This window comes from Phocoena sinus, chromosome 8, assembly GCF_008692025.1.
Source record: "Phocoena sinus isolate mPhoSin1 chromosome 8, mPhoSin1.pri, whole genome shotgun sequence".
Classification (NCBI taxonomy): domain Eukaryota; kingdom Metazoa; phylum Chordata; class Mammalia; order Artiodactyla; family Phocoenidae; genus Phocoena; species Phocoena sinus.
The window spans coordinates 24931873-24952601 of NC_045770.1; the positions used below are offsets into that span (position 1 = coordinate 24931873).

The window sequence follows — 20729 nt, forward strand, 5'->3', positions numbered from 1 at the left end:
GTCAGGGAGTCTGATTCCTTCAGCTCCATTTTTTTTTTCTCAAGATTGCTTTGGTTATTCAGGGTCTTTTGTGTCTCCATACAAATTTTAAGAATTTTTGTTTTAGTTCTGTAATAAATGCCATTGGTAATTTGATAGGGATTGCAGTAATCTGTAGATTGCTTTGGGTAGTATAGTCATTTCACAATTTTGATTCTTCCAGTCCAAGAACATGGTATAGCTCTCCATCTGTTTGTGTCACCTTTGATTTCTTTCATCAGTGTCTTATAGTTTTCTGAGTACAGGTCTTTTACCTCCTTGGGTAGGTTTATTCCTAGGTATTCTATTTTTTTTGTTGCAATGGTGAATGGGATTTTTCCCTTAATTTCTCTTTCATTTTTAGTGTATAGGAATGCAAGAGATTTCTGTGCATTAATTTTGTATCCTGAAACTTTACCAAATGCATCAATTAGCTCTAGTAGTTTTCTGGTGGCATCTTTAGGATTTTGTATATATAGTATCATGTCATCTGCAAACAGTGACAGTTTGAATGGTTAAAGATGTGGTACATATATACAGTGGAATATTAGCCATAAAAAGGAATGAAATTGGGTCACTTGCAGAGACATAGATGGACCTACAGCCTGTGATACAGAGTGAAGTAAGTCAGAAAGAGAAAAACAAATATTGTATATTAACGCATATATGTGGAATCTAGAATAATTGTACAGATGAACCGGTTTGCAAGGCAGAAATAGAGACACAGGTGTAGAGAACAAACGTATGGACACCAAGGGGGGAAAGCACGGGGGGCATGAATTGGGAGATTGGGATTGACATATATACATTAATATGTATAAAATAGATAACAAATGAGACCCTGATGTATAGCACGGGGAACTCTACTTCACTGTACAGTAGAAACTATCACAACATTGTAAAACAACTATACCCCAATAAAAAAAAATTTAATGTGTTATGGACAAGCAGAGCTAACAGAGTTCAGTCCCATGAAACCAGCTTTACAAGAAATGTTAAAGAAACTTCTCTAAGTGAACAAGAAAAGGCCACAACTAGAAACATGAAAATTATGAAAGGAAAAAGTTCATTGCTAAAGGCAAATATACAGTAAAGGTAGTAAATCAACCACGTGCAAAGATAGAAGGAAGGTTAAAAGACAAAAGTGGTAAAATCATCTATATCCTCAATAAGCAGTTAAGGAATACACAAAACAAAAAGATGTAAATATGATGTGAAAAGCAGTAAATGTGGTGGGTGGAATAAAAATTCAGGGTTGTTAAACTGCATTTGAAATTAAGAGATCAGCAACTTAAATTAATTATGTATATATTTAGATTGCTAGATATAAACCTTATAGTAACCACAAATCAAAAATCTATAATAGATACAGACACAAAGAGAAAGGAATCCAAACAACACTAAAGAGTCATCAAGTCACAAGGGAAGAGAACAAAAGAAGAAAGGAACAAAAAAGAGCTACAAAAATGACCCCAAAACAATGAACAAAATGGCAGTAAGTACATACCTATCAATAATTACTTTAAGCATAAATGGATAAAATGCTCTAGTCAAAAGACATAGAGTGGTTGAATGGATACAAAAACAAGACTCATGTATTTGCTGCCTACAAAAGTCTCACCTCAGACCTAAAGACACACACAGGCTGAAAGTGAGGGCATGGAAAAAGGTACTCCAAGCAAATGGAAATTTTCTAAAAATCTGAAGTAGCAGTACATATGTCAGACAAAATAGACTTTAAAACAAAGACTGTAACAAGAAACAAAGAAGGATAATACATAATGATCAAGGGATCAATCCAACATAAAGATATAACAATTGTAAATATATATGCACCCAGCATAAGAACACCTAAATACATAATGCAAATACTTACAGAAACAAAGGGAGAAACTGACAGGATGTTAAAATAGGAGACTTTAACATCCTACTTATTGATACATCAATGGAAGATCATTCAGACAGAAAACCAATAAGAAAACACTGCCCTGAAAAGACATGTTAGACAAAATGGACTTAATAGATATGTATAGAACATTCCATCAAAAAGCTGCGAATACACATTCTTTTCAAGTGCACGTGGGATATTCTCCAAGATAGATCACATGCTAGGTCACAAAATAAGTCTCAGTAAAATTTAAGAAAACTGAAGTCATATCAAGCATCTTTTCCAACCACAATGCTATGAGACTAGGAATCAACTACAAGGAAAAAAAAACTGCAAAAAACCAACCACAAACATGTGTGCACATTCACACACACACACAACTGGGTGTTTTCTTCAGCTTTGTTTCCAATAAAGAATTAAATCTCTACTAGTCCTCCTTCTCCTCTCATCTCAATCACCCAGTCAGACTCCTTTGTGCTTGGTATTTGTTTAAGATGTCATTCCCCCATGGCAATGCAGGTCCAAAACATCTGTGAGTCTTGGTGCCCTCACTCTGTCAGCCAAGTCCAAGAAAATTTAATTAATCTCTAAAAGATGGCTGATCCTGCAGGAATCCAAGAATAAGAAAATAATGTTAGACAACAAGACAATATTTCAAATATATTGCGACTGACACTGTATGATGTTCCTACTTGGAAAAAATTTTTTAAACAACTGGACTTTCTTTTCAGATTTATTTATTTATTTATGGCTGTGTGGGGTCTTAGTTGTGGCACATGGGATCTTTGTTGAGGCATGCAGGATCTTTTGTTTTGACGTGCAGGATTCTCTCTAGTTGTGGCATGCAGGTTTTTCTCTTCTCTAATTGTGGTGTGCAGGCTCTAGGGTACATGTGTTCTGTAGTTGTGGCACACAGGCTCCAGAGCATGTGGGCTCTGTAGTTGCAGCACACAGCCTCCCTAGTTGAGGCGCACAAGCTCAGTAGTTGTGGCATGCAGACATAATTGCCCTGTGGCATGTGGGATCTTAGTTCCCTGACCAGGGATTGAATCTGTGTCCCCTGCATTGTACAGCAGATCCTTTACCACTGGAACACCAGGGAAGTCCCTACTTGGAAATTTTAATGGGCCCATCCTGCAATGGCCTTTGCTGATGGGCAGCCTCAGGCAGGGGCATTGACATTTAATCTGGCTGCTTCTATACCAGAATATATTTTTATGGAGGAAATTTACACTTTTGAAGACAGTTTTGACGAACAGTCAAGTTTAGCGGACAGGAGAAAATTTAGGCTTCTATGGGGTCTATGAAAATTAGGCTGTGAATCAAATTAAGAAGTTATGGAATTTCTTCCTAGAAATTTATGCTACTTAGGTTGAACTGAAACCCTTTGGTGAAATTCCAGAAAGACAAGTTGTCTGTTTTGATGCCAAGATACACTTTGAGGACAATTCAAGATATATACAAAAAGATATATTTGCCATGGACAACAAATTAAAAATGCATCTACTCAAAATTAAGTCGGTAGATCTGACCTAAAATACATAAAACTAAATGAGAATGGGAATACCAACTGTTTGTGAATGGTGCTGGACTAGACATAGCTCCATATGACATCATTTCTCTTCATGGTCAAAGCCCAACCAACTTCTTGGATCTCAGTGTTAGGGAAGCTCAGTGTATTAAATATTTTATTTGCTCATTGTTGATCCTAAGGTAAATAGTGAAATTTGCTATCATTGCTGATGATATCATCAAAGACTGCTGAACACTAGAACTCATAGCTCTGGTGGTCAGGCTTGAAGGAATCAATGTCCAAGAGTCTCAGAACATATTCAACAATATCCAGCTCCCTGTAACTTCTGGCATTGACTTGGAAGATGCAGTCAGGAAAGCTGTGGCCAGCATGGCAAGGAAGTGGTTCTTTTTTTTTCTAATCCATTGTGTGGATAGACGTCTCCATTCCTAGAAAAAGAGACATTTCTCATCATTAGGAAGAAAATAGGTTTCCATTTAGGGAAAGAAAAAGTAAGTTAGAGTCAGGAATCATATGGAAAAATTTAAGATCTGTACTTTTTTCAAGAATAGATATATAAGTAGCCTAAATTATTTGGATCTCACATACAGTTTTCATTAAAATAATGGCCTGTTTTCTTATGTTATGTTCTTTACAATGGTAAATCTGCCAGTGAACAGCATTTTGTTGACTTTTAGGAGCAATCTAAATGACCATTGTGGATACAGTGAAAAATTCAAATCAGGACCTAGTTTATTTAAGAGAATTCTGCTGGACCTGTAAGTCCAGAGTTAAAAAAAAAAAAAAGGAAGGGGAAAAATATCTCAGGCAAAATTACACTTAAAACAGATGGTTTGGTCATATTAAACTATTGAAAGGAGGGACTTCTCTGGTGGTCCAGTGGGTAAAACTCCACACTCCCAGCACAGGGGACCTGGGTTCGATCCCTCATCAGGGAACTAGATCCCACATGCATGCAGCAACTGAGAGTTCACATGCCACAACTAAGAAGTCTACATGCTGCAATTAAGAAGCCCACATGTCTCAACTAAGACCCAGAGCAGCCAAAATAAATAAATAAATAAATAATTGAAAGGATACAGCTGAAATACAGCTATAACAAAAGTTATAACAAATGGCTATTACACAACATAATTACAAGTTTCTTATTCCAACACATATTGTGAATTCATTATTTTATTCCAAAATATTTTTATATGGTTTACCCCACATATATATTGTGCCATTTGCCTTTATATTGTATACTCTCTTTATCTTACAATCAATATAAAACCTAAAGGCTTATTTGCGTCTGTGGAACAGACTTCTTTTATTTCAAAACTGAATAATTTTGATTCTTCGAAAATCTATGTAATTCATTCATTTTCAAGTAAGATGGCACTGAGGATCAAGTTTGTTATAGATATTAGTGCTTTAAATTTATTTTTTCTTCAGAATCTACCAGCTTTCTGCTGAAAGAGGGGAAAATATAATAAAGAAAGCATGGATTTTTTCATGATAGTTATTTATGTGGTGGAGAAGAATTTGATTTAGGTTTTTGTTAACATGGATGAGGTATTCATCCATGCAGAATTTTCTGAGACTCTCCAGATCTCAAATATTTTCTTTTATCATCAGATTGTATTTTAAATGATGAGTCTCAATATTTGGTTCATAAAATATGTTACCATATAATGGAGACATTTCTCCTACTAAGTTAATATGAAAACTGAAAAAGGTGACGATTACAATGATAAGTGTGCTCTCCCACTTGTTGTTGTGCTATGTCTCTAATAATAAACTTTGTACCTGTTTTTACTGTTTTGCCTCCTTCAGAAATGCATTTTTCATTGCGGGCAAGAGCCAGGACGTGTGGTGGCTAGGATTCCTGGTTTTCATCCAGGCTACCCTGGTTCAATTCCTGGGCAGGGAATTAAGATCTCACTTCACCCCACCACTCACTGCTGTCTCTCCAAGATCAGTTCCTGATCTTAGAGGAAATGTTTTCAGCTTTTCACTGTTGAGTATGATGTTAGCTGTAGGTTTGTCATATATGGCCTTTATTATGTTGAAGTATATTCCCACTATGCACACTTACTGGAGACTTTTTATCATGAATGAGTGTTGAAGTTTTTCAAACGCTTTTTTTTCATCCGTTGAGATGATCATATGGTTTTTATTTTTCAATTTATTGATGTGGTGTATCACACTGATTGATTTGCAGATATTGAAAAATCCTTGCATCCCTGAGATAAATCCCACTTGATCATGGTGCATGATCCTTTTGATGTATTCTTGGATTTGGTTTGCTAGTATTTTGTTGAGGATTTTTGCATCTATGTTCATCAATGATATCGGCCTGTAATTTTCTTTTTTTTTTTTTGTGGTATCCTTTTCTGGTTTTGGTATCAGGGTGATGGTGACCTCATAGAATGAGTTTGGGAGAGTTCCTCCCTCTGAGATTTTTTGGCATAGTTTCAGAAGGATAGGTGTTAACTCTTCTCTAAATGTTTGGTAGAATTTGCCTGTGAAGCCATCTGGTCCTGGACTCTTGTTTGTTGGAATTTTTTAAATCACATTTTCAATTTGAGTACTTGTGATTTGTCTGTTCATATTTTCCATTTCTTCCTGGTTCAGTCTTGATAGATTGTACCTTTTTAGGCATTTGTCCATTTCTTCTAGGTTTTCCATTTTATTGGCATATAGTTGCCTGTAGTAGTCTCTTATGATCCTTTGCATTTCTATGGTGTCTGTTGTAACTTCTCCTTTTTCATTTCTAATTTTACTGATTTGAGCCCTCTCCCTCTTTTTCTTGATCAGTCTGGCTAAAGGTTTGTCAATTTTGTTTATCTCTTCAAAGAACCAGCTTTTAGTTTCATTGATCTTTTCTATTGTTTTCTTTGTCTCTATTTCGTTTATTTCTGCTCTGATCTTTATGATTTCTTTCCTTTCACTAACTTTGGGTTTTGTTTGTTCCTCTCTCTCTAGTTGCTTTAGGTGTGAGCTTGGGTTGTTTATTTGAGATTTTTCTTGTTTCCTGAGGTAAGATTGTATTGCTATAAACTTCCCTCTTAGAACTGCTTTTGCTGCACCCCGTAGTTCTTTTTTTAAATTAATTTTTATTGGAGTATAATTGCTTTACAGTGTTGTGTTAGTTTCTGCTGTGCAGCAAAGCGAATCATTTATGTATACACATATATCCACTCTGTTTTAGATTTCCTTCCCATTAGGTTACCACAGAGCATTGAATAGAGTTTCCTGTGCTATACAGTAGGTTCTCATTAGTTATCTATTTTATACTTGGTAGTGTATACATGTCAATCCTACTAATTATGTAACCTAGGGAAAGTTGCTTAATGTTGCTGAGCCTCAGATTCCACATTTGTAAAATTGAGGACATAAAACTTATCCCTAGGGTTGTTCTTGCTAGGATTAAATAATAAAGTATGTTAAGTGTAGTAAGTACTTAATACCTCACTAAAATGTAGCTGTAGATAGATATGTTTTATAAAACAGTGCCCTTTTATTCATGTAAGAACACAGACATGAATATAAATCACTCTTAAAAGCTATTTCCTACTTGAACAGCGTATACTGTTTGCCTTTTAAGTCTCAGTTGCTATATCTGTAAAATGGGATATGGAGATATTAATAATTAGAATAGTTTTGAGATAATTTTATGGGTTCTTTAATAATCTGATAATCTGAGCACTGTATCATCTGGCTTCTTGGTCCCTTGTACCTTATAAAGTTACAACATTTCACCTGAAATAAAAATTCAAAATATATTAGAAACTTGACAGTTCGTTACTCTGGAGCAGATTTTTTTTTAAGTTTTTATTTATGTTTTTATTTATTTATTTTGGCTGCATTGGGTCTTCATGGCTGTGCGTGGGCTTTCTCTAGTTGCGGCAAGCAGGGGCTGCTCTTCGTTGCGGTGAGCGGCCTTCTCATTACGGTGGCTTCTCTTGTTGCAGAACATGGGCTCTAGACACCGGGGCTTCAGTAGTTGTGGCACGGTTGGCTCAGTAGTTGTGGTTTGCGGGCTCTAGAGAGCAGGCTCAGTAGTTGTGGTGCACAGGCTTAGTTGCTGCACGGCATGTGGGATCTTCCCGGACCAGGGATCGAACCCATGTCCCTTGCATTGGCAGGTGGATTCTTAACCACTGTACCACCAGGAAAGCCCTGGAGCAGATTTTTAAAGAGCTCTATGTTGATAATTTTCTTCAGTGGTTGCTAGCAAGATTGCTTGTTACGCATGCAGATTGTTGGGCCCTGGCCCCAGAGATTTTGAAACACACACTATAATCCAATAGAGAAACTATTAAAACTTATATTTGGTTTTAGCTGACTCATTATATCTAATGGGGTCTGGAACTCTGCATTTTTAACAAGTACTCCAGTGATTCTGATACAGCTAGTCTGAGGACCATCCTTTGAGAAATACGCCCAAGGGCAGTGACCTCTAATGTGCAGTGTACATAACGTAGGTTATCTGGAAGAATATGTTAGAAATTCTATTTATAGTTTTGTCAAAATCAAATTAATCTCCACTCATATTTAGTATGCTGGAGGTTTCATTAGGTCTGCATGTCTGATTGTCACATGTCACAGATTCTGATAGGTGCTCTAAAAAAACACTGTAGAGTGGGAGTTTGCAGGCAGGGGAGCTGCCTCTGGCACCCTCCCTCCTTAGCTTTAAGCAAGACATGATTTTTGTGCCTGGTAAATTCTTACATAAGCCAAAAACTATTTTTGAAAAATGGACAAGTGGGTTAGAAAACTCTAAATTCCCTACAGTGAAATTGAAGATAATAACTGAAGCACAGATAACCAACAGAAAATGGCAAAATGGATGCTCCTAGTATGAGGTCTTAGCCATAATGTAAGCAAAAGCTAAGACCATCTAAATCAGCTCTAACAAATATCCCCAAATTAGAAATGATCATGAAGATTATATGAAATATGGATTTACATCCAGGATAGTTAATGATGAAATTGCCATCTCTGGGCAAGTATCTTTGTATTTTGGGGTCTTTGAGAGATTAATGATAGTATGAATCCATTAAATTAGTTAGACATTTTAAAATGAATTGTTTATAAATTTTTTAACATCTTTATTGGAGTATAATTGCTTTACAATGTTGTGTTAGTTTCTGCTGTATAACAAAGTGAATCAGCTATACATATATCCCCATATCTCCTCCCTCTTGCGCCTCCCTCCCACCCTCCCTATCCCACCCCTCTAGGTCATCCCAAAATATCAAGTTGATCTCCCTGTGCTATGCAGCAGCTTCCCACTAGCTATCTATTTTACATTCGGTAGTGTATATATGTCGGTGCCACTCTCTGACTTTGTCCCAGCTTACCCCACCCACACCGTGTCCATTCCCTATGTCTGCGTCTTCATTCATGTCCTGCTCCTAGGTTCATCAGAACCTTTTTTTTTTTTTTAGATTCCATATACATGTTTTAGGATATGGAATTTTTTTTCTCTTTCTGACTTACTTCACTCTGTATGACAGACTCTAGGTCCATCCACCTCAATACAAATAACTCAATTTCATTTCTTCTTATGGTTGAGTAATATTCCATTGTATATATGTGCCACATCTTCTGTATCCATTTATCTGTCAGTGGGCATTTAGGTTGCTTCCATGTCCTGGCTACTGTAAATAGTGCTGCAATGAACATTTTGGTACATGTCTCTTTTTGAATTATGGTTTTCTCAGGGTATATGCCCAGTAGTGGGATTGCTGGGTCATATGGTAGTTCTATTTTTATTTTTTTAAGGAACCTCCATACTGTTCTCCATAGTGGCTGTATCAGTTTACATTCCCACCAACAGTGCAAGAGGGTTCCATTTTCTCCACACCCTCTCCAGCATTTATTCTTTGTAGATTTTTTTGATGATGGCCATTCTGACCGGTGTGAGGTGATACCTCATTTTTGAGATAAATCTTTTCTTGTAGAGTTAAGAGAAACATTAAAAAAAATTGTTTTATCATAACTTTTAAAAATCCATAAATCCCACCCCTCTGGCCACCCTAAAGATTTTCCTGCACCCTGAGTTATCTGTTATCTCTTTACTCTCTTCTACTTGAAAAATATGTTGCAGAACAATATTCTGTGATGTAAGCAGGTCTTCAGCCTCTAGAATAAACCATGTTCTGGGGGAGGGGTGGTGGTGGGAATTGGCCAATACTTTGCAGCTAACATGTTTTGCAATGGACCAAAAAACAATCCTCCAAGCAGAGTTTTATGTTTTGTATTACAAATTAAAGTCTGGCTCCTTTTCTTTTTCTTTTTGGTAACGTTTGCCTCTCATTACTGCATGGGAATATTTTCACCATATGACTTATAAAACTGGAAACTTTTCATTGAATTTTTATCACTATAGCATGAATAATTCATTCAGTCCTCAAATGTCACAATGAACATCAAGTGGTTTTACATAATACATTCTTGATGGAGTTTCAAGAAGCCAGCAATCCAGGGATGCAGCAGAGAAGACAACGTTTGGAAAGGAATTTCATATAAATTTATCATTTAACCAGGAAGGATAAAATAAGTGGAGAGAAAAGACTGAGAAATAAAAGTGTGGGGTTTTTAAAAACCAAAAATAGGAAAAAAAGCAAAACTAACACACTTGCCACCGGGGACAGAGGGGGAAAAAAACAGAAGGTAGCCAAAAACAGATGGTCTGGTGGGGGGGCAGGAGGGGAAATTAGGAACCTCATAAGTATAGGAATTGAATTTGAAACTGTAGTAAAATGGTATTACATTTCAGAACCATAATAAATATTTACAATTTTCAAGGACTCTGGGAACATTTTCAATGTTATCTGAGTGAGGAATCTTGAATGAAATATAATAGCCATTAGAATTCTACCTTTGAATGTTTATTAGTTGATGAGAGTACTCCTTCTAGTATCCCTTTCTTTTGACATTGACCATATTATGGTAATCCAGCCAAATGAAATTTTCAAGCCCTCTATGGAACAGGCTGTTAATTATCTATCCAACTGCTGTTCTCTCATTTTTTCTTGCTAATAGAACCCTAATTTTATTTTTCTCCAGATAGAGTGTAGCTTATCAAGATCTCTTCATCTCAGGGAGGATGGGTCTCATACCAGCCCCATGGAATTAATCATCACTAGCTTACACTAGTCATAGTAATCCCACTCCCTTTAGCTAATGATTGGCCTGGGGTAAGCATGTGTAAGAGTTTTCTATTGCTGTTGTACCAAATTATCACAAATTTATTATTTCACAGTTCTATAGGCCAGAAGTTGGGGTTGGCTCGCTTGGTTTCTCTGAGTTTTTAAGGACAGAATCAAGGGGTTGACTGGCTGGGCTCTTATCAAAATGCTCTGGGAAGGATCTGCTTCCATGTTTATTCATGTTGTTGGTAGAATCCGGTTCCTTGAGGCTGTAGGACTGAGGTCCCCATTTCCTTGTTGGCTATCAGCTGGGGGCTGCCCCTAGCTCATAGGAGCATCTTTTCAGTCTTTGCACATGGACCATTGCATCTCAGAGACAGCAAGGGTGTGTTGAACCTTTCACACTTGGAAACTTTCTGACTTTTGCTTGGTCTCTCTTGCTCCAGCCCTGGTAAACATTTTGCTCTTAAGGACTCATGTGGTTATATTGGACACCTAGATAATCTATTTAAAGTTTTGCAAACAATTATATCTGCATATTCACAGATTCCCAGGATTAAGGTGTGGATATCTTTGGGGGTCCATTATTCTGCCTACCATTATATGTAACATATAAATATTCAAAGAAAAAAGGGGAATTCCATTGGAGGCTTAATTTCCTAGGTGAAAAGATAGAGACTCTGCTCTTTTTATCCAGCTAGAGACGCTAGTGGGGGACAATGTGTCTGGAGTGGCAGCAGCTACCTTGTAACCAGGAGACTTCAAGAATGAAGATAAAAGTCAACATACCAAGGATAGTGGAGGAGGAGACTAGAAAGCACCTAGGTCCTCTTGATGATATTTTTTATTATTTAATTTATTTATTTTTGGCTGTGTTGGGTCTCATTTCTGTACGAGGGCTTTCTCTAGTTGGGGCAAGTGGGGGCCACTCTTTATCGCGGCCTCTCTTGTTGTGGAGCACAGGCTCCAAATGTGCAGGCTCAGTAGCTGTGGCTCACGGGCCCAGTTGCTCCCCGGCATGTGTGATCTTCCCAGACCAGGGCTCGAACCCGTGTCCCCTGCATTGGCAGGCAGATTCTCAATCACTGAGCCACCAGGGAAGCCCTTGATTATATTTTTGAATAGCAGAACCATGCCAGTGATTGCTTTTGTCTGGATGGCTTGTCATTTGAGGAAAAGTAATGATTTGTTTACAAGCAATCAGTTCAGTTTTCTGTCACTGGCAACCAAAAGCAATCTAAATGTTATGTTGCTCTTAGCCCTGATTTCTGGAACTGTACTGTGGGACACATCTCTACTTTTCTACACTTTAAAATGTAGTGTTGGCCAATCTGATTAATTTATATTGTAATTCATAATAAATATCTTCAGTGGTGGTGTCAACCTTAGCTTCACCTTGAGGCTGTATTCAGAATTACAGAGTCCAGGAAGAGGGTCCAGAGGTCAGCAAACTATAGCCCATGAGCCAAAGCCTGCTGGCATAAGCCATGGAGTTAAGAAAGGTTTTCATATTCTTTTTTTTTTGACCTGCACCACACGTCATGTGGGATCTTCCCTGACCAGGGATCGAACCCGTGCCCCCTGCATTTGGACCGCAGAGTGTTAACCACTGGGCCACCAGGGAAGTCCAAAAAGCTTTCATATTCTAAAAGATTGTAACTCCACACCGCCTGCTCCCCAACAACAACAACAAAAAAGAATATGTGACCACAAAACTGAAAATTTATTATCTGGGCCTTTATGGAAAAATCATGCCAACCTCTGCACTAGTCCCAAAGAGGATTCACCTATCATGAAGTTGAGACTGGGGTTTTACTAAGGAAGGAGTTATTAGGTAAGCATTCAATACCTTTGAAAAATTATTATAAATCACTGTGTAAAGCTTTTGGCACAGGTAAAGATGAATTCTATCTTCAAATTAGGTTTCTTTTCAGTTCAACATTTATTGAATTTCTATTATTACAAGAGTATGGAAGACACTGGAGTTACATAATGAATAAAACAGGGTCTTAATGTAGCTAGAAATCACTTCAGGGAGTCATCTTCTCTGGCAGAAATTATTCACACAATATTCTGAGCAAAAGATAAGGGCCTGTATAAAAAGGATTGCATGCAAAATTTTATATGGATTGGGAATTCCCTGGCAGTCCAGTGGTTAGGACTTGGCTCTTTCACTGAGGGGGCCTGGATTTGATCCCTGGTTGGGGAACTAAAATCCCACATGCTGCACAATGTGGCCAAATTAAAAAAAAAATTTTATATGTATCTGCTTTTTTCTAAGGATATGAAAATAAGGATGGACAGCAAGTAGTTGGAAATTTGGGCCTGTAACTCAGGATCAGAAGAGTAGAAAAGGAATGAACAACCATTTAATAGCTACTTTATATATGTTAGTTAAATTGTTATATCAATCCCCAAAGGTAAATGCTGTTTTGCAATTTCTGCTTCACGTCATACTCCAATGACCATATTGCTTTCACTAAATCAAACCGTCTCCTAAAGAGAAGCAGGGACTGAAGATAAGGTTAGGAGAAGAGTCACAAATCTCTTTAAAATTCTGGAGAGCCAGATAGGGAGACTGTAGAATAAAAGAGTCAAACACAAAACCTGAAGGATTGCCTGCATTTAATCATGGAAAAAGGAGAGAAGCTAGTGAAAAACTCTGAAAACAAGTGATCAGAAGGTGTAAGGAAAACTAGGAGAGAATTGTTTCACAGAGGCCAGGAAATTTAAAAGGTTTAAAAGCTCCAGTACCTTCAAGCAGTGTGGATGTAGAGATGAAATAAACTGAATTTGGTCAACAGGACATAAGGTGATATTTTGTTTTGCTGTCCAATTTTTTTCCCTTTTTAAAATTAATTTTTATTGGAGTATAGTTGCTTTACAATGTTGTGTTAGTTTGTACTGTACAGCAAAGTGAATCAGCTATACATATACATATATCCCCTCTTTTTCGGATTTCCTTCCCATTTAGGTCACCACAGAGCACTGAGTAGAGTTCCCTGTGCTATACAGTAAGTTCTCATTAGTTATCTATTTTATACATAGTATCAATAGTGTGTATATGTCAATCCCAGTCTCCCAATTCATCCCACCCCCTACCCTCCTTTCCCCCCTGGTATCCCTACGTTTGATTTCTACATCTGTGTCTCTTTCTGCTTTGCAAATAAGTTCATCTATACCATTTTTTCTAGATTCCACATATATGCATTAATATACGATATTTGTTTTTCTCTTTCTGACTTACTTCACTCTGTGTGACAGTCTCTAGGTCCATCCATGTCTCTACATTGTTGTCCAATTTGGTAGCCACTAGCTAAATGCAGCTATTTACATTTAAATTAATTAAAAAGTCAAAATTCAGCTCCTTAGTTGTATTAGCCACATATGAAATGCTCAAAAGCTACATGTGGCTAGTGGCTAGCATATTGGACAACTCAAAAAAAATTTCCATCATCACAGAAAGTTCTACTGGAATGTATTTTTTTAAAGCATCCAGTAGTGCAGAAGCAAGAATGCAATGGGGAGATTTAACATGTTTTCCCTTATGCCCTCTATAGTAGTTTGCAACATCTGGTTGATTTGATTTCTCTAGCTTGAGTTTGTGTCTTCACTTTTGCTATGCATTTTCAGCCTCACGCTCGTTTTACTGGACTATTGCAATGGCTGCGTATCTGCTTCCCCAACTTGTTCCTTCCTCCTTCTAATCTTTTCTCCATACAAATCATTCATCCACTCAACAACACTCTTGTCAACGCCACTTTTCCTGAGCAGCCAACCTTAACTTTTACTGATAGTCCACTGTGGTAGGGTGCAAATGGGGGCACTGTCTCAACACCATAAGTGATTTCCTTCCCACTCCCAAGTTTCCTTCCCTGCACTCACACAGCTCATAATTCAATGCAAGCAGCATGATTATAATACATTCATATCACACAAATAACGTTAGAGCAGGAACAATAGCTAATCATCACCCTCTCCTGTGTCTTTTATTTCTGATCTGTTACCAAATCTTTTCCCTTTTCACTTCACCACTGCAATAGCCTGTTACCTAGTCTTCTTTTAGTCTCTCTTCCTACCTTCCACCAGAAGCTCCGGTCAAATTACCCAATTTCTTTCAGGGATCCCCTCTTAGGCCTACAGAACAGAATGGCGTAAATTCTTCTAAAATGTAGCACAGCCCATCTTTCCTCTCCTACCTCCCTCAACATTCTTCCACACATCTTTCTATCACCCGGTAGTATTCACCATTCCCCTGGCACATTCACGCATATTCACCTCCCACTCTCTTGTCTATGCGGTGTCATCTTTCAGACCCCAAGCTTCTCTCCCATTCCCTTAAGACTCAGGAGGTAAGATGCACAGAGCCCAAGGCGGAGGGGATCATTACTCAGGGACCGACGGACAGAAATCTGTTTGACCGTGTCCATTTGGGGAGCTACCCCAAATAAGCTGCACTAACAACCCTTGCTATGCCCCCCGCAAAAGTCAACCTAATTTTCACTGTACCGGAGAGCAAGTCCTTCTCTAGTCAAAGACTTGGCGGAGAAACAGGAACTAAAGCCTCTGGGAGGCGAAAGGGATTGTGGGAACGCCGGTCATCTCCCCGCAGACTCATGGGAAATGTAGTGCAGTTTTCTCCAACATGGCTGCGCCCAGGAGAGTTGACGTGCTTGTACCCTCTGCGGCTTCTTGGGATAGAGTGGGAGAAGCTGCCAAAGGAGAGAGCACCCGCGTGGCGAGAACCCAGCCTGAGTCAAGGCGGAGGTTTGTGGCACTTCTTATTGGCGGACATGATGGATGCAAATCGCCGCTTTCTCTTTTTGTCCTCTTCCGGTCTCCGCTATCTGCCTCAAGAGCTTCGGACCTCACCAGGGAGAGGAGGGATGGTCCGTGGGCAGTAGGTTGTCTGTGCATGGGGTGGTCCTGTCAGAGTTTGAGGTGTACGTGCTTGTATTTGTTGCGGGTGCTCACGTTGTGTCTGTGTCAATCTTCTGTTTCTTTTGGGGTTGGAGACAGGCGGTTGCAACCTGAGGAGTGTTGGTCAGTGGTGGTAGCTTCAGGGGTTTTTTTGACCCTGCCAATGCAGTGAAGAAAGGATGTTGCTGGTGGTCTGGTAACTTACAAAGCTGAATCTTCCTATGCCCTTTTTTGAGTAGAACCGGAGACCCCTGGGCTTGTGGTACTGTGAGCCTATAGTTCTGGCTGATTTCATTTAACAGATACTTACTGAGTACTTGCTGAACTCTAGGCACTCAAGTTATGTGCCTTCAAGTAGGTCACAGCCTTCTGGGTGAGCCCAGCACACAAACAGGGAATTATAATATAATGTGAAAATTGCAGGGATAGAGATACACATTAGATATTAATGAAAACATTGAAGAGGGCCACCAAGCTCAGAATCCTGGCAAAGAGGTTTAGGAGGTAAGATGGCAAGTTTAATAAGTTTAGGATTACTCAGTAAGCGTTTATTGAGTAACTCCTAGGTGCTAGGTCCTGTTCTACGTGCTGAGTGCTACAGGGTGAATAATACAGACCAAAAAGTCTCTACTTTCTTTTTTTCTTATTTCTTATTTATTTATTTATTTACTTTATTATTGGCGGCTCGGGTGAGGCACGTGGGATCTTCGTTGAGGCATGCGGGATCTTTCTTTGTCGTGTGAGCTTCTCTCTAGTTGTGGCGCGTCGGCTCCAGGGTGCGTGGGCTCTGTAGTTTTCCGCACGAGGGCTCTAAGTTGAAGCATGCGAGCTCAGTAGCTGTGGCGCGAGGGCTTAGTTGCCCTGCGGCATGTGGGATCTTAGTTGCCCCGCCAGGGATTGAACCCTCGTCCCCTGCATTGTAAGGTGGATTCTTTACCACTGGACCACCAGGGAAGTCCCAGAATCTCTGCTTTCATAGAGCTTACTTTCTAGTAAGTTAAAGGAGGAAGACAGAATAAGACAATTACTGAGGGCATTAGAAAATATAGAGTAGGTATTCTTCAAAGAATTAAAATGAGGTGATATGACAAGTGATGGGTCAATGTTTTCTAATCATTAAAAAAAATTTTTTTTTTAATAGGTAATGCAATTTGAATAGCTGCTAAATTCAAAACTTGCAAAAGAGGAGCTTCTCATTCCTGTACCTACTCTACCTGTTTTCCCTTCCTGGTGGCAACCCATATCACTGATATCTTGTATGTTCTAGAAAGCTGTATGTATAATTTGTATGCCTGTACTGTACTTTATAACCAGGGCTCATTTGATAGGAATTGAAGTTGTTTCCAATCTTTGCTATTAATTAAATTTAATTTACATACAAGCACAGGAACATTTGTCTATACTGCTTGGTTCATTTAGGCTGTCTTATTTAAGGAGAGCATAGACACACATACTACCATTACCATTTAGGCAATATCCAATAGGATGTGTTGGGGTTAAACTTACTAACAGAGCAGATGTGATTTCTAAACCCTTGTTATCCTATGGAGAGTGTGCTTAGGCTGGACTCAGCATGGCTGGTATTCTAATAAATAGTGACCTGGCTCCTGTAACATCCCATAACAGTCCCATAACATGGCAAGGAGCACGCAAGCCTTTGTGCAATAGTGGAAGTCCCTTGGCCAGGGAAGTGGCCTTGTTAGAAAGGGGCACCTCCACATCTCAGCAGCTGGTATCAGCCTATTCCTTGGTGAGGTGACTCGACTGGTCTTTCTTCACATGGAGTAATATTGCCTCACTGAGGGAAGAAGGGAAAGAGGATGACAGAAATGTGATTATGAGACTTCATCTACTGGTGCTGGACTCTAAGTGTCAGACTTGAAAAAATGTATTCAGCATCATCTTTTTTCTCATTTCTTCCACTTTGCAGTCTTTGCTCATGTAATATATTTAGAAAAAAATTCTTAGTAGATTCATCCCTGTTCTTCATTGCTAACTGCAAAAATGATGATCTTGGATTGGAGTGGCAATAAGATAATTCCTTTGAGGGTCCTCAGCTTTTCTTGGTCTTCCTAAACAAGTCTTATCTGGCTCTTCTGGAAATTAACAGTAATTTAGTAATAGACGTATTTAATACTTTTTACAAAGTTATGAGATAGTGTCAAAGAATAACACAGCCAGACATTAGTTAAAGCAGTGAAAACAGGCTTTATTTAGTAATTATTGACAGTAGGAGAAAGAGCTAAACTCCATTCCAATTTGTGTGGAAGTGATTAGGGGGTGTGTGTGTGGGTGCTCAGTAGAGTCGGAGAAGTAAAAAATTATAAAGGGTGGGTCAGTGTAAATGCAGTTAGGCCAGCTGGCAGTTGTCAAAGTTAGGATTCCATCCTGTCACAGAGACAGAGGCCCTGTCCTTCCTGATGATTACATTTTAAAGGGGGAATTCCCTGGCAGTCCAGTGGTTAGGACTCCGTGCTTTCACTCAGAGGGCGCAGGTTCAATCCCTGGTGGGAGAACTAAGATTTTGCAAGCCGCATGGTGCCGCGAAAAAAACAAAACAAAATAAAAAACATTTCAAAGGAATGGTTCTTAGGTTCTTGAGAGAGACATGTCTGAGTTGCAGGAGACACATGTTCACAATTGTAAGCTGGTTTTTCTTTCTTTTGCGGTACACTGGCCTCTCACTGTTGTGGCTTCTCCCGCTGCGGAGCACAGGCTCCGGATGCGCAGGCCCAGCGGCCATGGCTCATGGGCCCAGCCGCTCCGCGGCATGTGGGATCCTCCCGGACCAGGTCATGAACCCGTGTCCCCTGCGTCGGCAGGTGGACTCTCAACCACTGCGCCACCAGGGAAGCCCTGTAAGCTGGGTTTTTTGGGCAATTTTATTTAATTAATTTATTTTTTGGCTGAATTGGGTCTTCGCTGCTGCTTGTGGGCTTTCTTTCTAGTTGCGGCGAATGGGGGCTACTCTTCGTTGTGGTGCTTGGGCTTCTCATTGTGGTGGCTTCTCTTGTTGTGGAGCACGGGCTCTAGGTGCGCAGGCTTCAGTAGTTGTGGCACGCGGGCTCTGTAGTTGTGGCTCATGGGCTGTAGAGCGCAGGCTCAGTAGTTGTGGCGCACGGACTTAGTTGCTCTGCAGCATGTGGGATCTTCCCGGACCAGGTCTCGAACCCGTGTCCCCTGCATTTGCAGGAGGATTCTTAACCACTGTGCCACCAGGGAAGTCCCGTAAGCCGTTTTTAACAAGTGCTTTAAAAAAGAAGGGAGGTCAGGGGCCTATTGTTAGGAGATGTTAGAACAAATAGTAAAATATCCAGGCAGCATTTTAAGTTTTCTCAGGCAGCCATTTTAATGGGGAGCTGGGGTCATCCTAGGGTATGGCTTTATGCAGCTATAAGCTAGAGTTTGGTGAAGTTTTTTAGTGCAGGGTTTGGATGGAGTTATGTGCCAAAAATAGGCACTATTTTTCCTGTATTATAGGTGAAGAAACCTAAGCACAGAAATAAGTAAGTAACTCACACAGGGTCATATAGCTAGTAAATTGTAAACCTGAGGTTTGAACCTAGAACCTGGACCCCTAAACACTGTGTTATACTGTCTCAAAAAACTGAAGGAGGCTCTGGGGAAACAAAAATATGATTTAATTCTTGTCATCAAAGAGCTCATAGTCCAGTGGAAGGGAACAAACATTAGAACAAATAATTAGTGCAATGTTAAAAATATATATTCAGCTGTCCCCTTCCTGTGTAACGATGACTCCTAAAGCTTTCTGTCTAACCTCATTTCTTCTCATTTTTCCACTTTATGTTTTTCATCTGCCAGCCAGACATTGCAACTGTGTATCTGAACAGTACTTCAAACATATTATATCCTAAATCTGACTTATCACCTCCCTTACTGAGCAGCTCTTCCTGACCCTCTTGTGACTTTCCAGTTTTGGAATGACATCACTAGCCTCTCAGTCACTCAGGCTCTGTCCTGCTAGTAACTGATCTCTGATTCTTCTCTCCCTCATGTCTGAGTAGTCATCAGGACTATTGATTATTCTTGAACTTTTCTTTTGCCCTCTCCCCTTCTCTCCCTATTTCCTTTCTTCCTACATACAGCCTTCACCCTAGATCAGGCCAGCATTTCTACTTGTTAAGCAGGGTTATTGCAAGTACTTTTGCCTCTCATTTCCCTATTGTGCTGTCCAGCCAGCCTGTTTTACTGGCCTTACCTCCTATCACATGTGCTCCATGTATTAGTTAAACTGGATTACTGGCCGTTGTTTCAATAGTCTCAGCATTTTTCTCTGTACATAAAGATTAATAATTAGAGTTTTGACTGTTTGAGAGCTGTTTTGGAATATGATTTATTTTTATTTTTATTTTTTTGCTATACGCTGGTCTCTCACCGTTGTGGGCTCTCCCGTTGCAAAGCACAGGCTCCGGACGCGCAGGCTCAGTGGCCATGGCTCACGGGCCCAGCCGCTCCGCGGCATGTGGGATCTTCCCGGACTGGGGCACGAACCCGTGTCCCCTGCATTGGCAGGCAGACTCTCAACCACTGCGCCACCAGGGAAGCCCTGATTTTTTTAAAAATAAATTTATTTATTTTTGGTTGTGTTGGATCTTCATTGCTGTGCGCGGGCTTTCTCTCGTTGCGGTGAGTGGGGGCTACTCTTCGTTGAGGCATGCGGGCTTTTCATTGCGGTGGCTTGTCTTGTTGCAGAGCACGGGCTCTAGGTGCGTGGACTTCAGTAGTTGTGGCACGTAGGCTCAGTAGTTGTGGCTCGTGGGCTCTAGAGTGTAGGCTCTAGAGTTGTGGCACACGGGCTTCGTTGCTCCGCGGCGTGTGGGATCTTCCAGGACCAGGGCTCGAACCTGTGTTCCCTGCATTGGCAGGCGGATTCTTAGCCACTGCGCCACCAGAGAAGTCCCTGGAATATAATTTTATTTAACTTCTTAAACTTATTTCATTTGCTAACTTTGAAGACTTTCAAGTGGGTGAAGAGTGGAATCGGTGGATAAGCCAACATTCTCTGCTCTAAAAAATTATGTCTACTACTCACTGTCTTTGCCAGACACATCTATTTCTATTTTTAGCTTCTGTTCTTTATTGCCTCACTGGATACCCTCCCTTCCACCTGACTCTATATTTCTTGTCCTTTGATACTCAGCTCAAGTCCCCTTTTGTTTTGAAGTTCTCCCAAACTTTTCCAGTTGACATTGATCTTATCTATTTT

The 20729-nt window shown here is 39.7% G+C and overlaps 1 protein-coding gene and 1 pseudogene across 2 annotated transcripts in view; both read left to right on the top strand.

The window, feature by feature from the left end:
• Positions 1 to 3045: 3045 nt before the first annotated feature.
• LOC116758279 lies at positions 3046 to 3872 on the top strand (annotated as a pseudogene).
• An 11343-nt stretch (positions 3873 to 15215) lies between these two features.
• ALKBH8 (alkB homolog 8, tRNA methyltransferase) overlaps positions 15216 to 20729 on the top strand; it is a 73270-nt gene continuing 67756 nt past the window's right edge. Inside the window, exon 1 of one of the 2 annotated variants that reach the window (XM_032641929.1) lies at positions 15216 to 15349. In XM_032641929.1, coding sequence (XP_032497820.1) covers positions 15228 to 15349 — 122 coding nt within the window. In that variant the 5' untranslated portion in view covers positions 15216 to 15227. The remainder of the gene's footprint in view (positions 15350 to 20729) is intronic. The other variant, XM_032641930.1, reaches the window with a different exon arrangement.